Source organism: Hippocampus zosterae, chromosome 8 (genome assembly GCF_025434085.1).
Source record: "Hippocampus zosterae strain Florida chromosome 8, ASM2543408v3, whole genome shotgun sequence".
Classification (NCBI taxonomy): domain Eukaryota; kingdom Metazoa; phylum Chordata; class Actinopteri; order Syngnathiformes; family Syngnathidae; genus Hippocampus; species Hippocampus zosterae.
This window is the reverse complement of record NC_067458.1, coordinates 22,122,856-22,138,547: the sequence shown is the minus strand read 5'-3', so window position 1 is coordinate 22,138,547 and position 15,692 is coordinate 22,122,856. Positions and strand designations below refer to the sequence as shown.

Sequence of the window (15,692 nt, the reverse complement as noted above, 5' to 3'; positions counted from 1 at the left end):
CAGGAAAGGTGAAGCCAAAGGAATGTACACTGGACTCTCGTAAACTCGCGGTTCGGCACTCGCGGATTTTTTCCACTTCAATTTTATTTAGCGGTACGGATAATGGATGGATATTTATTGGTGTGTTTGTTTGTTTTTTAAGATTAAGATATCCATTATTTGTCCCCCAATGGGGAAATTACAATCAGAATTCAGAAAGGAAAACGCTGGGTAGGGAGAGGGGGGGGAAAAAACCACGCTCGAACTATCCTCTTCTGAGGATAATTTAAGTTCAGGATAAGATTGGGGGTTAGGGGGACAGTACTGGCATTTTCGTGAACGAAACAAAACATATTAAAAAAAACTTAAATTAGCTTCAATTATAAAACTACAAAGCAAGTTGCTCTAAAATTGAATTAAAACTGAATTTTAAAAAAACAACACTCTGCCTTGGTCAATTGACTTAATAATGAAATGCAATTCATTTCGTACAAATGCTGAAGAATGTATCACAAAAAGAGTGTATCACAAGTAAGTTTGAAGTGTCATAGCCAGTGTAACACGCTATCAAAATGAGATCTTCAGTATTAAGTAGGATTTATTGGGCTTTATACAACAACTCATTATTAACAGTGACCTGGACAGCAGGTAGAGACATTTACAAACAAGCTTTGCTCAAATATGTACAGTCACATGAGTCCCCCTTGTCAGCACTGCTCGAAGCCCGCCATCAACGAGAGGGCGAGTGACTCCACTGTAAACAACCACAACAACAACAAAAATCAAAACACACACGCACATACACATCTCAACTGTCCATTAAACATTAAAACTGCATTAAGATTGGACTTACAATGAGGGAAAGAGCCACGACACACAGCCTTGTTGAGGATGGTCACCAAGAACATGTGACAATTTTTGAAATCGGACTCCATTTTGGCAATGGACTCAATCCTATGGAAAAATACATGGATAAATTCGTGGTGTTTTCTGAGGTGACATCTTTCTACACACGCTTCTTACTTCCAGGCTCCAAATCCGGCTTGCCATCGGTCCGAGAAGATGAGGACCAGGTTGAGCACCTTCATGATGGCTTCCTTAACAAAACTGACCTGAGGGAGAGAGGACGTAGTTAGAAGAAAGACAGAAAGGAAGGAAGGAAGGAGAAAATGGCTGATGTCACTGTTGTGTTCACACTGATACTCATTGCGGTAACAAAAACTACAAAACTGATTTGATGATCTTTTATGTAAACGCAAAACACATTTTTGGCTAACTGAAAAAAAGTATTTTTAGGAACACACGACAGCAATTATTTGTCTGCAATGTGCAACATCGATTATGTGCCCTTAGGGAAGACCGGCATCAATCGTATGATGTCTTTATAGTGATGTGCAACATCAAGAATTTGTATTCTTTTTAGGAAAGCAAAGCAGTTGTTTGTCTCCTTTTGAAAGAAGTGCAACATTATTATTAACATCAACAGTTCGTTGTCTTTTTAGGAACACGCAACATCCCCTGGAAAAATTAACAATGCAAAGTTAATTATCATGTAATTATTTTTTGGTTTCAAATGAGTCAAGTTTGAATGACTACCAAGAAACACAAAGCAAGCCATCTCATCTCCTAGTCAGAAGCTGAGCTGCACTGTATTTGATCACGGAGTGGACGGATATGTTTACGGCACGAAGCAGGAACAGCGTACCATCATACGATCTGTCCCATACAAAAAAAAATGACTATGGATACATGAATGTATTAATTACCTTCTCCCTCAATAAGCAACGGTCATGAATGGTTGCCAAGTATCTGTAATGGATCTTGATCAGCTGGTCTAGGTCCTTTGCTTCCTGCACTTGGTGCTGGAACTCCAGTCCGGTGCTGTGCAGGATCTGACCAAGAGAGAAAACAAATTTTTAAAAATAAACTGCTTTGTACTGCTAGTGTGTTTCATGTGTTGCTCGAGTCGAATCGGCTGGTCGACCCACCCTGGTCATGATGTAGTTGTGAAGGCTGTTGACGAAGTGCATGAGTTTGACACGCAACAAACACATGCGGTGAATCTGCTGCTTGACCAGTCGCTCTTTCTGCTTGGCATCGTCGGCCGGCGCCCCCTCCAGTTTCTGTGTGAAATCTGCAAGCTCTGAAAAACCAATACAACGTATTACTTCCGATGCTTATGCACCAGTTGAGCATGACGGAGGGAATGGGGGATGACAACGCCTACCGCTAAATCGAAGTGTGTCCAAGCTGTACTTGGCCCATTTGATCTGCAGCAGCAGCAGAAACACTTGATTGTATATTTTTTGGCACTCGGAACTGATGACTATGTCCACGGGCCACGGAACCTGAGGAGGAGGAAAAACGACAGTACAAAAATACTTCAATCTTTTCATGCTTTTATGACGAGGGCAAAAAAATATATATATTAAAATTGTGTTGACCGAGTGTAATAAAACCCACCTTGTAACTGAGGGTCAGCACTTCAACATTATTGACAGGGTGTTTCTTCCGACCAGGATCAATCGTCTCCAAGAGGATTGACAATCTTACGAAGGAAGAAAGCTGTCGATTAATTACGGAATCCATTCAAACAAATACAGGCACGCACATGCAGTACCTGCTACTGTCCTCCGGGCGGCGTTGTCCGACAGCTTCCTGCAGCTGGCCGTTGAGGAAGGACGGCTGCTGCCAGCTCTCCTTCTCGCGCACCTTGTCAAAAATGGCTGTGTAGAAGTCGTACATGGTGTCGCCGGCCTCTAGCAGGAAGTAGTGCCTCATGGCCTGAAGGTACTCCAGGAGCCTGAAGAAAAAGAAGGTGTGAAGGAGGAGGAGAAGAAGAACAAGACATGGTGGCATCTCCCAAGACACAGCACAATATTTATCTGGTAGTCTTAACAGCGCGACCGTCATGAACGACAAAAAAAAAAAAAAAACTGATGCAGTCTGAGAAGGCCATTACTTGTAGTCTTTTTTCAGAGTCTTCATGAGGTTGCCGCAGCACTCGACGTAGCGCCGCTGGATGTGTGGGTAGAGGCAGGAGCGCAGCGTGAGCTCGAATGTCTGGCAGGTGACCGACTGCGACGAGCGGTCCACGGTAAAGTCGTCCCGGGAGAAGCACTCGTGGAAGTCGCTCTGCTCCAAGTACAGCCTGATGCAAGAATTTAAAAAAATGTTCTAATGAAGACGGAAGTGTTCGCATGGCCAAAATGCCCGTAAGGTGAACATTCCTGAGTAGGGGGAGTCGCCATATATTGTAAAACTCAAAAAAAAAAAAGGGGCGGGGGACACACTTGTAAAGTGAGGGTAGATTGTCACTTTACAATTTTGCTGACCTGGCAAAATTGATGGCCAGGAGCGGATCGTGGAGATCTTCGATCTGGAGATGCTGCGCGATGACCGACTGCATCCGGATCAGGCTCTTCCTGCTGGCCTGTTGCTCGGTCACGGCACCAGAGGGAGACGCATCCTGGCTGCACAGACGTGACTGCACCGATTCCAGGAACAGCGTGTACAAACTCTTGCGCTCGGCATCTGTGTTACAAAGCATATTTTTCATCGTCGCAATGAATGACTCAACCAAAAGTGTCATGTACCATTTCAAGCATGGGTCCGTGAAACGTTTTCATCCATTTATTTTTTTTTGGGAGGGGGGGGGGTCATTTCTTATCTTATCTTAGCTTATCTTAAAGCCATTCATTCATTCATCTTCCAAACCGCTTGATCCTCACTAGGGTCGCGGGGGGTGCTGGAGCCTATTCCCAGCTGTCTTCGGGCAGTAGGCGGGGGACACCCTGAATCGGTTGCCAGCCAATCGCAGGGCACACAGAAACGAACAACCATTCGCACTCACACTCACACCTAGGGACAATTTCGAGTGTTCAATCAGCCTGCCACGCATGTTTTTGGAATGTGGGAGGAAACCGGAGCACCCGGAGAAAACCCACGCAGGCCCGGGGAGAACATGCAAACTCCACACAGGGAGGCCGGAGCTGGAATCGAACCCGGTACCTCTGCACTGTGAAGCCCACGTGCTAACCACTGGACTACTGGGCCGCCTGTATTATTATTATTATTATTATTATTATTATCACGTACATGTCCGCCTCATTTTGCGTCAATCTATAAAACAAGAGTTGGGGGCAAATTTTCTTTTCTTACTTTCCAGCGTGTGAAAGGTTGGATTCAAAATCAAAAAACGGCCAACTTCCTGTTCGATTTAGAATCTCGAAAAACAAAAACTCTTGTTGGACTTACCTCTGGAGGACTGCTGAGCATCTTCATTGCGGTCCAGGTTCTTCAGGAGCTGCATGGACTTTCCAGCCATGATGATCTGTTTGAGGACAGGCTTGAGGAAGGACACCATTGTTAGCTGCCGGTTTCCCGCCGCGCCGTCCCCTCCGGAACTGCCGCTGGCCGCGTCGCTCGTCTCGCTCTCCACCGTCTCAGAGATGCTGTACAGCGTGTAGGTGGCGTGCCAGAAGTCCCTGTGATTCACCGCCACGTCCTTGTTCCTTTGGATGATGAACTCTTTGGCGGGATCGAACAGGTGTCCGTGGACGATCCATTCGTCCACTATCTCTAAATATGGTCGTACGGTCTCGGTCCAGAGTGAAAAGAGCAAAGCCACCTAGTGGAGAAAAGTGGCAAACTTTATTAAACTCCTTACCAAAATCTGTCTTTTGTGTCCCGGAGTGGCCACAAAAAAATACAAAACACACCGTTTGCTCTGAAGCCTCCCCGACGCTGTCGTACTCGATGATGGCCTTGTAGAGCGTGTTGAGCAAGTGCGAGGCCCGCACAACATTCGGGGTCTCGGGCGGCACCTCGGCGATGCCGGTGCAAAAAACCTTGTGCAGCACTTTGATTTGCGCGAGGTGCGGGCTGAGACGCTCCAGCGCGGCGGACAGCGTCACCGTCTCATCTGGAGGAGAAGCGCTTTACATGACGTACAATCGATTACTTCAACGATTAATTTTTCAGCTGGATACTCGCCTTTGGACACGAGCCCTCTCTCAATGGTGACCAGTTCCTCCTTGAAGCTGGTGAAGTACTTATTGAGGGCCCACACAAAGGCCTGGTAAGTCCTGAACGGAGGTTCGGAGCCCCTTTTAGCGCCGGCTGGACCGAGCTCGGGACTGTGGCCCGTCACCTCGTCGATGAATCTCTGCAGGCGGAACACCGCCTGGCCGTACGCGGCCACGTGCTCCAGCACGGAACGGAGGCAGTTCTGTGACAAACGGGGGCAATTAAAAACGGGGGCATTTTTAGACAAAGGTATTTTGACTCACGGGTGTAATTTATGTGAACTAATAAAGTAAAAATTCGAGTTTATTATATATATTATTACTTTATTATTGATAAAGTAATAATCCATAATAAAGTATGAATTATTATGGATTATAAAAGTATAATAATTTATTAATTTTTATTTATTATTCTATTATTCTATTATTAATAAAATAATTTATTATGTTATTATTAATAATAGAATAATAAATTTTATTATTAATAAATTTATTATATTACAAATTTATTATTTTATTATAAATTTAAATTAATATTTATTATTTTAAATAAAAGTATTATTTATTTAAAATAATAAATATTTTATTATTTACGTGTGTGTGTGTGTGGCTGTATGTGTGTGTGTGTGTGTGGCTGTGTGTGTGTGTGTGTGTGTGGTTGCATTTACACTGGTGAGATGAGTGACCACCACGTTATTCCTGACCGAGACCTTCCCATCGTGATGTTGGAAAATGAAGTGTTTCTTCACCCCTGATAGAAGCCTGGGAAACCAAAAAAAAAAAAAATGAAAGCTGACTAACTACTACGGTTGTAATTTACTTTTGGAAGACACTGCAGTGAAACAAAACGACAGTTGGTAACCTGACCAAAGTCAAAAATGTGATTGTGCAGCTCACCACAGTGTTTCGCGGATGACTTGCGTCTCAGTCACAAAAGCTTTTTCTTCGGGCAGATACAGCGGATCGGTGTTATACAAGTGCTGGTCCCTGCGGAGGAAAATGGGTCAGTCGCGCATCACAAATGTATGACTTTTATTCAGTGATTTATGAGTTTTAACTAGGGCTTGCCGATTTTGAAAAACATTTTTTTCCCCGCCAATATGGTTTAAAAAATTCTAATAAAATAAACAACTACATATCACAATACGGGCGGCCCGGTAGTCCAGTGGTTAGCACGTCGGCTTCACAGTGCAGAGGTACCGGGTTCGATTCCAGCTCCGGCCTCCCTGTGTGGAGTTTGCATGTTCTCCCCGGGCCTGCGTGGGTTTTCTCCGGGTGCTCCGGTTTCCTCCCGCATTCCAAAAACATGCGTGGCAGGCTGATTGAACACTCTAAATTGTCCCTAGGTGTGAGTGTGAGTGCGAATGGTTGTTCGTCTCTGTGTGCCCTGTGATTGGCTGGCAACCGATTCAGGGTGTCCCCCCCCCTACTGCCCGAAGACAGCTGGGATAGGCTCCAGCACCCCCCGCGACCCTAGTGAGGATCAAGCGGCTCGGACGATGAATGAAAGAATGAATGAATATCACAATACAAAATTATATTTACCATGTCTAAAAAATTTTCACCCTGAAAAAAGTGACTTACTGTATAGTCCCCCCCACCAAAAAAAAGCTAAATAAAATATTCATATATAAAAAAAAAGAAGGCCTACCGATCGACTGAAATGAAGCATGTCTTTCCCCAAATTGCAGACTTTGAGATTTGAAAGTTACTGATATATTCGATGATAATGCAAAATCGATTTGATTTTGATGAATTGCCCAGCTCTAAATTAGTAGACTATGCCGTAATATTCGTGTCTTTGCAAGGGTCTCACCAGACATTGAACAAGTTGGAGTGTAAATGGAGGCTGTGGGCAAAACGGGAGGCGTGCGGCACCCAGTAGGGAGTCACCACGTGTTGCTCCAGCCAGGCTCGGGCGTCGGGTTCACCCACTGTCACAAAACAGATTCAAAAAGATTTATTTTCTCCCCCCAGACTTTTGTTCTTAGAACTCGAAATAAATCCAGCGACAAAATTTGGTCAGGGAACAAATTAAGCTCTTAGGTCAAGCTACCACTATGCTGCGATTGTTTTTCCGACCTGTCCACGGGACCGAAACCGTCTCGCCGGCGTGGTCTTTATCCTCCTGCGGGGTTTTGTCCAACTGGATCCCGGAGTCTTCCCTGCTGATTGGCTGACGGCTGTCTTCACCCTCGCTCTCCTCCTCGGACCACTCCTGATCATCCAGCATGAAATAACAGCTCAAGTGAATTTATTGAGCATAAAATAAAATTGACTAGGGCAGCGGGTATTTCATATCTTAGGAATCAAGTATGCCACCAATTATTCGATCGACGAATCGGACAGAAAACTGACTTTGCTTTATTCAACACAATATGTTTCATAACGTGCATGTGAGGTGTAATTCTTATTTATATTGAAATGGATCCACTTGGGGTCCCCATTCTCACTTTCTACTGTAGTATCTGTGCCTTTTGAGCGTGCGTGGGACACGCTGCAGCCTGACATAGTCTACCACCACATATGGTGATGCATCTTATTGTTTCCTATGCCCCGATGAGTTCAATTTCTGATTTTATGGTAGCCCTCAAACTTTCTCCTTTGCCATCGTAAAGTTCAAAGAAAAAGCAAAGCCAGTAACTTCGAGAGTAATACTCACAGGAGTGTCAGGGTACGGCCCATTGTCTATGTCCTCACCCTCCCATAGGTATTTCGCCCAGTCAAAATTGTCCTCTGGTTCTGTGGATGGCGGGAGATATCATTTTATTGAAAAAAAGCAGTTTTCTCCGAAATTGCATTTTACTATAAAGCATTCATTCATTCATTCATTCATCTTCCATACCGCTTGATCCTCACTAGGGTCGCGGGGGGTGCTGGAGCCCATCCCAGCCGTCTCCGGGCAGTAGGCGGGGGACACCCTGAATCGGTTGCCAGCCAATCGCAGGGCACACATAGACGAACAACCATTCGCACTCACACTCACACCTAGGGACAATTTAGAGTGTTCAATCAGCCTGCCACGCATGTTTTTTTTGGAATGTGGGAGGAAACCGGAGCACCCGGAGAAAACCCACGCAGGCCCGGGGAGAACATGCAAACTCCACACAGGGAGGCCGGAGCTGGAATCGAACCCGGTACCTCTGCACTGTGAAGCCGACGTGCTAACCACTGGACTACCGGGCCGCTACTATAAAGCAATGTCAACTTAAATTTGACTAATTGTTCAACCCTAATGCCCGGCATGTTGTGGCGCAACGTGGCAACATACTGACGTTTGGCTGAATATTGTTTAAAAAAAACCCAACAAGAAACAAACATAAAAAGAAAAACATTAAAACCAACCGTTTAAAAACTTGATATAACAGGTTCACTGTATGTTCCTCACTCACCGGCCTCTTTCACCCGGGGTCTCTCGGTAAAGTTTGTGTTGGAGGGGGAGCCTGATAAGAGGAGCAGCAGCGACAGTACGCTGTAGTGAACGTCAGTCTGTAAATACACACACAATTGTTAATACACAGAAGCAATTTTGGAAGAGAGTAGCAAAGGGGTATGTACCTTTGTTCCAGTGGTGTTGGCTAGGGGCGAATTGAGGAACTCATCAGTCAGCCTCATCCAGCTTTCGGCCTTACTCACTTCCGAGTGCACCATAAGCTTTTCGTGGATTCTGTTGGAAAAAAACCCCAACAAATTCATTTTAATTTTTGCCTCAAAACTAAGAGCTCAAAGCAGAATAAAGCATCACATTCATAAATAAGTATGAAGATATCCATTAAAAACACAAATATAATTTGTAGTTAAACCTACATTTTCGATGAAAATCCATCTCAAAAGTCAAAAGGAAATTTGGGAAAAAGGGTGTTATGAAAACGCAAAGACCGTAAATCCATTTTGTTTTTATATCTGCCTAAATTAGCATACGAAACTTGAAATTGGAACCAAAACAAACACTTACCCACTGATGCTGCGCTGCACTTTGTGGCTATCCACGTCTAGGAAACGATGAAACCTGTGAGGGGGGGAACAGGGGTAATAATCTTAGTGCCACAAATGTCAAACACTTTTTGGGAGCATCACACATCAGACTTGTTGGCATCAAGTGTTTTAGGTAAACACGAGGGCGTCCAGAATTGTTCCTTGGGGGATCACGCAAATCAGACCAACGCAGAAGAAGGCATACCCAAGCATAATTAATCAGATTCGATTATCTAGACAGGAGGTTCACCACGGCTATTTCTTACTTGAAATTGGACCAAGCGAATTTGAGCGCCAACTGGAAGTTGTGCTCCTCCTCGTCGTCCAGTCCGCTCACACATCTGATCAGCTCCTTCGTCTCCCTCTCCGTCTCCTTCTCAAAAGTGCTCCAGTGAGCCATAGTTTAGCTCGGCGTCACATATGGCGAGGTGTCTACGGGGTGGACTACCCTACACAAAACGAGGCACTAATATTTGTGGTAACATGTTTTGGATAACGCCATTTGTGACTGTAGCCAGAGGAGCTCTGGTTAACTCATAGCAACATCTTCGTTTGCTCGCAGAGGGCTAATGCGCATGCGCGAATCTAAGAAAAAAAACCCGCTTTTATATGCTTTATTTCTGTAACATAAAGTGTATTGTTGATTAAAATAGAATCAAATTTGAAGTGACAAGAAAAGCTAAAAATTAATAGTAATGAAAAATCTGCATCGGTGTGTTTTTAATCACATTTCCCACAATACATTGCGAGCTATCGACACAAAATCGAAAGTGTGTGGTCTTGTTCAATTTATTGCTCACATTTCTCTTTCAATAAATAAACGCATTGCCACGAAATAATTGCACATTCCTATTTCGTTGTCTGTCATTTAAATGTGTGTTTTCCTTGCCATAAGCGGGACGGCCTGTTGCAGGGATACGTCAACATCCCCACCATTTTGAATGTGGCAGAGCTGCCCACTATAGTTATTTGTCTTTATGCCATAGAGACAAATAACTAGTTATTTGTCCCTCAAAAGTCCAGGTTCCAATGCAAACATGCAAACATTCACAAGCACTTCAACTGAAAAAAAAACATAAAAAACAATGCCTCGAATTTAATGTTATGATAATAAATCTGTAGACCTATTTGCATATAGTTTACTCAAGGGCGGCGTCTTTGAGCAAATATTTTAGGCAAATAGCCCCGCCTTAATTTAATTTAGTTTGACTAGAATTATTCTTTTTTTAAATGCGATCTATTTTTTAAATACCCTTGCACCAGATCGACCCTGCCTTCAATTAGCTGCTTTTAGCAACAAACAGCAACAACGCCATTTAGCAACTTTTAGCACTAAATAGGCCCCGCCTTCATTTGAGCAACTGAATGGACCCGCCTCTCGCCACATCCCCCCGAATTTGAGCGTGCCACAAAAGTGGTTTAATTCGCGCACGCACAATTTGAGCGGAGCTCCGAAGCGCGGCGCTTGCAAGCGGGCGCGATGAAGAGGAGGATCCAGAAGAAATACTTGATTCTGATTCTCGCCTACACGGGTTTGCTCCTGCTCATCCCTTATGTGTTCGACTTCGGGGAGCGCTCGATACAGCGCGCCAAGCACGGGCTCCAGCAGCAGCAGCAGCAATCTCGGTGCTCGGACCTGAAGAATGCCGTGGAGCTGCTGTGGGAGCACGGCTACAAAGTGGACGGCGCTAACGGCACGGAGCCGCCCGGGCCCGGCGCGCCTCGCACTCACATCTACCTGCACGCCACCTGGAGGACCGGCTCGTCGTTCCTGGGCGAGCTGTTCAACCAGCATCCGGACGTGTTCTACCTGTACGAGCCCATGTGGCACATCTGGCAGGCCCTCTACCCGGGCGACGCGGGCAGCCTGCAGGGCGCCGTGCGCGACATGCTGAGCGCGCTGTTCCGCTGCGACTTCTCCGTGCTGAAGCTGTACGCGGGCTCGCAGAACCTCACCACAGCCTTCATCTTCGGATGGAAGATGAACAAGGTGGTGTGCTCCGAGCCCCTGTGCGACGCCCACCAGCGTCACCGCGTCGGCCTGGTGCAGGAGGACCGCTGCGCCAAGTGTCCCAAGCGGGACATCCGCGAGCTGGAACGGGAGTGCAAGAAGTACCCGGTGGTGGTCATCAAGGGCGTGCGCGTTCTGGATCTCAGCACTTTGGTGCCCCTCATGAAGGACCCGGCCATCAACTTGCACATCGTGCAGCTTTTCCGCGACCCGCGAGCCGTGCACAACTCTCGCCTCAAGTCTAAGCAGGCACTGGTGAAGGAGAGCATCCAGGTGATCTTTCTTGGGAGAGTTTTTTCTTGGTGTGTGTGCATTTTGGAACAAACGCGTGCTTGCTTTGTTCTGATAACTAACGTTGTGACCATAAATGTCAATAATTTATACTTTAAAGTTGGTCCAATTTAAATGACTGCTTTAGCCCCTCAAAATACAAGTTGTGTTATTTACAGTGTAGGTAAATAGTATCTAGGAAAACAAAAATCTCCAATTGTTGGCAACATCTTATGACCTTAAATTTAACTTTAGATCGGAAAAAGAAAGAAAAACAAGAAAATAGAGACAGACAAACGTTTTTCAACTTCAATTGTCGTGCAAGTGTAAAAATAAGTTAACCGGAGTGAAATGTCAAAATTGAAGGTTTTTTTTGGACATGGTTAACTTTCACTCAAGTGTAGAAAAATAAGTTTGCTATTTATTGTCGGATGCAAAATAAATAGATAAACATGATGAGGGGAGTTAGCAATCAAGGCGCTCATTATGACTTGACAGTAGTACATCACAAATATGAGCTGTGAAGAAAAAAAATCAGTCCCTGGGCCCCATCTTGTAGCTCCATATGATATTTAAGAATCTACCATGCCTGAGGAAAAACAATCAGACAGACAATTTTTTTTGCATAGAGTAAGCTAACCAATACTCAGAATGAAATGGAAGATTTTTTGACATGCTTAACTTCTGTGCAAGTATAAAAATTACGGTAACTAATCGCACCTAAAAGGGTAGTTTGTAATTTTCCCCCCAAATAATTTTTTTGTCAAATTCGTTAAATTAGTCATTATGGTTTGGTGTTTCTGAACCATTACGGCTGGAAAACAAAGACATTTTCACACAATAAGCAGCTGTAATATTAGTCACTGCTCTACCATATGCCCCACCGCCCACCCCCCGTTGACATGTTCAAAATATGTGCTGCTCCGCCAGGTTTTGCGCAGCAAAAAGCACAACGACAAATACAAGCGTCTACTGGTTCCCAACAACCGCATGAACCGCGCCGAGAGCTACGTGTCCAGTGCCATGGAACTCATCTGCGACAACTGGCTGGGCGACATGATGCTGGTGACCAACGCGCCGCCCTGGGTGCGCCGCCGCTACCAGCGGGTCCGTTACGAGGACCTGGTACTGCACCCGGCCGAAGAACTGCAGAAGCTTTACCGCTTTTCCAACCTGTCCACATCGCCGGAGCTGGAAAGCTTCGCGCTCAACATGACCCATGGCCGCGGTTACTCGTCGGATCGGCCCTTCCTCATCTCGTCTCGGGACGCCAAGGAGGCCATCTACGCCTGGAGGGAGAGGCTGAGCGTGGAGCAAATCAACCAGGTGGAGGCTTACTGCAGCGAGGTCATGAGGCAGCTCGGATATCCCAAGCACGGCATGCACAAAACCACATGAGGAAAGGCGTACAGGTGAGACAATTTCTCCAACTGTCCATTCATCCGGCGGCCATTTTGTGATGTAGTGACACATGCTGGCGACTGAAAATGACAAGAAAAAAAAAATGAAAATGACTGAAAATTCCTTATGGCTCAGCTTGTGAATGTCACATGACCAAACCCAGAACACGGTTGAGCCTTGATGGTCGTTACCCGCGCCCTTTGACACTGTGACATCAATTTCAGTCGACAGGAAGCGGCTGTACAAGACAAAATGGCCGCCCCCTAAGATGGATAGAACAGTTAAGATTTTTCCGCTTAGTTCATATTCCACAAATGCAATAATAAATCAGTATATCATGAGGCAGCTCGGATACCCCAAGCACGGCATGCACAAAACCACATGAGGAAAGGCGTACAGGTGAGACAATTTCTCTAACTGTCCATTCATCCGGCGGCCATTTTGTGATGTAGTGACACATGCTGGCGACTGAAAATGACATCAAAAGTGCCTTATGGCTCAGCTTGTGAATGTCACATGACCAAACCCAGAACACGGTTGAGCCTTGATGGTCGTTACCCGCGCCCTTTGACACTGTGACATCAATTTCAGTCGACAGGAAGCGGCTGTACAAGACAAAATGGCCGCCCCCTAAGATGGATAGAACAGTTAAGATTTTTCCGCTTAGTTCATATTCCACAAATGCAATAATAAATCAGTATATCATGAGGCAGCTCGGATACCCCAAGCACGGCATGCACAAAACCACATGAAGAAAGGCGTACAGGTGAGACAATTTCTCTAACTGTCCATTCATCCGGCGGCCATTTTGTGATGTAGTGACACATGCTGGCGACTGAAAATGACATCACAAGTGCCTTATGGCTCAGCTTGTGAATGTCACATGACCAAACCCAGAACACGGTTGAGCCTTGATGGTCGTTACCCGCGCCATTTGACACTGTGACATCAATTTCAGTCGACAGGAAGCGGCTGTACAAGACAAAATGGCCGCCCCCTAAGATGGATAGAACAGTTAAGATTTTTCCGCGTGGTTCATATTCCACAAATGCAATAATAAATCAGTATATCATATTTAGACAAGTGGAGTTGCGTAGAACACATTATTGTTTAAAAAAAAAAAAGGACTCACTTCCCCCCTTAAACACATACTTTAGAATGGGCGTTTTCAGTAGCTTGAAGACCATTTTCCATCCATTGAATCCCGGATCCCTCGTTTCCTGGTTCGTTAAATTGAGGCTCCACTCTATTCCTACGTTGTATCAGACACACAATACCATCTCACTGCGTGAAAGTGCAAACTTTTTTTAAACTTGCCCCAACTGTGACATCCGCTTTGATTTCTGCATGAAAGGCAGAGGCAGGTTAAAATGACTGACAAGGAATCAAATCCATCAGAGTTCTTTTCTCTGGTGGCTATTTTGCTCTGCCTTACTTCAATAAAGGCTTCATTGTTTGCGCGGCCCGCACGGGCGGCCGCGGGTCGGCGTCGCGGCCGGCCGAGGTTGTTGCCCAGGCCCTCTCGCTCGCGCCTTGGAGAAGGGGCTTCATTGTCCGCGGCTGGCCGTGACAGGCTGTACACCTCCCTGGGTTACCAGCATGTCTTCGGCAACTTGAGTCTTGGAGAAATCAGGCCTACATGCATGACATTATTATTACGGGGAAGATGGGAGGTTGGGGCAGGAGGGCTTCTGTTGTCTTATTATTGGTGAATCAAGGGTGGGTATTGTTCTCTTTTAAAATAAAAAGTGCCCTCTATATGCAGCTGTAAATCACTTTACAGAGCAGTTAACATAAAATTACAAAACCACACACGGCATAATATTGCCTAGTTCTGTGTTCATACTTGAAGCTTCCTGTGATTTTCTTTATCCGCACAACTTTGATGTGTTTTTTTTTTCTTCCAAGGGCCTGCAAGTCGAGACTGAGGGCAAAGGCATAGATTCCTGCTGGAACGTGGCCGACTGGGAGCGGTGAGCTTTGCTCTGGCTGCTATTTTTTTTTCCAGTTGAACACAGAGACCCTGACAAGGAGTGGGAAGAAACAAAAAAAGTGGGTCACCGAGGCTGCAATGCTTCAAATACTGGGGCGCCTCTTCACACTTTTACCTGTTGATCAGAGCAGCAGTCTGGAGGCTGCTTGACCCATCACTGCCCCTTTTTAGGCACACTAATCCTCCCGACGCCCTGACTCTAAATCCCCGTAAAAAGTTGGGTGGATTCAGGGTGGCACACCAACAGGTCGGAGCCTCACCTTGGCGTGACTGGGTTAAGTGGATCTGCTAACTACGCTAACTTGGAAGTTCAAGGAGGCTGTGTGTGCTTTGAGAGGCCTGCGTGAGGAAGTCTTGTCCCTCCCCCGCCCGCCCGCCTCCTCCTCCTCATTCCAACCCCTCTTAGCCCCGGAGGAATCTGGACAGCTGCAGCAGCACCACACTGACAAAACACTCACATAGGCGGGGCTTTTTTTTCCACCCCTGTCCTTCCAATGACTTGTTTTTTTGGGGGGGTGGGGGGGGGGTCCTGATTAGGGTTGCACCATTTTTAAAGTTACAGTCAAGACTCTCCGTGGGAATTGATGGGAATCAATGGGAATAGATCAAGAATTGACAATATTGAAGATTGGCTCTTAATAATTCCATGCCAAGTGTTTTCAGAGCAGCCACCCTCTGATTGCTCGCGGCTTTAGCCCAATTTGAAAATTAAAAATATTATTATTCATTCATTCATTCATCTTCCAAGCCGCTTGATCCTCACTAGGGTCGCGGGGGGTGCTGGAGCCTATCCCAGCTGTCTTCGGGCAGTATTATTATTATAATATAAAAATAAAATTTTATGTTCTGTGACATGCAATGTTATACACTAGTAATATGCCGTCAAAGTATGATGCAATCGCCTCGCACACATACCCGGAGAGCTGCTTGTATCTGTGTCCATACAAATTGGATTTTCAAGCGAGCGGCAGACACGCTGAATGAAGGAAAGGGCGAAAATATTTTGACTGAGATCTGCTTACGGCAAAACAAAATG

General features: G+C 45.5%; 2 protein-coding genes across 5 annotated transcripts; one reads left to right on the top strand and one right to left on the bottom strand.

Moving 5' to 3' along the window:
* Positions 1-672: 672 nt before the first annotated feature.
* On the bottom strand, positions 673-9,643 carry tubgcp5 (tubulin, gamma complex associated protein 5). Its single transcript, XM_052074289.1, has 22 exons — positions 9,248-9,643; positions 8,962-9,015; positions 8,565-8,673; positions 8,399-8,495; positions 7,669-7,748; positions 7,089-7,224; positions 6,823-6,940; positions 5,904-5,993; positions 5,675-5,768; positions 4,975-5,209; positions 4,701-4,903; positions 4,237-4,609; positions 3,315-3,513; positions 2,942-3,130; positions 2,600-2,782; positions 2,443-2,527; positions 2,207-2,327; positions 1,968-2,122; positions 1,746-1,871; positions 1,003-1,091; positions 833-933; positions 673-733 (listed from the first exon to the last, which is right to left on the bottom strand). The coding sequence occupies exons 1-22, from the start codon at positions 9,379-9,381 to the stop codon at positions 687-689; spliced, it is 3,018 nt and encodes a 1,005-aa protein (XP_051930249.1). The 5' UTR covers positions 9,382-9,643; the 3' UTR covers positions 673-686.
* Positions 9,644-10,208: 565 nt separating this feature from the next.
* On the top strand, positions 10,209-15,380 carry chst7 (carbohydrate (N-acetylglucosamine 6-O) sulfotransferase 7). 4 transcript variants are annotated; one of them, XR_007963750.1, is made up of 4 exons: positions 10,209-11,265; positions 12,193-12,674; positions 13,063-13,310; positions 13,679-14,557. XR_007963750.1 is itself a non-coding variant. In XM_052074292.1 (3 exons), exons 1-2 carry the CDS (start codon positions 10,462-10,464, stop codon positions 12,658-12,660), a joined length of 1,272 nt encoding a protein of 423 aa, XP_051930252.1. In that variant the 5' UTR covers positions 10,209-10,461; the 3' UTR covers positions 12,661-12,674; positions 13,430-14,557. The 4 variants fall into 4 exon arrangements, 3 of the variants coding, with proteins under 3 accessions (XP_051930252.1, XP_051930253.1, XP_051930251.1); XM_052074292.1 differs by lacking the exon at positions 13,063-13,310 and having other exon boundaries at positions 13,430-14,557; XM_052074293.1 differs by lacking the exon at positions 13,679-14,557 and having other exon boundaries at positions 13,063-13,385.
* Positions 15,381-15,692: the final 312 nt, after the last annotated feature.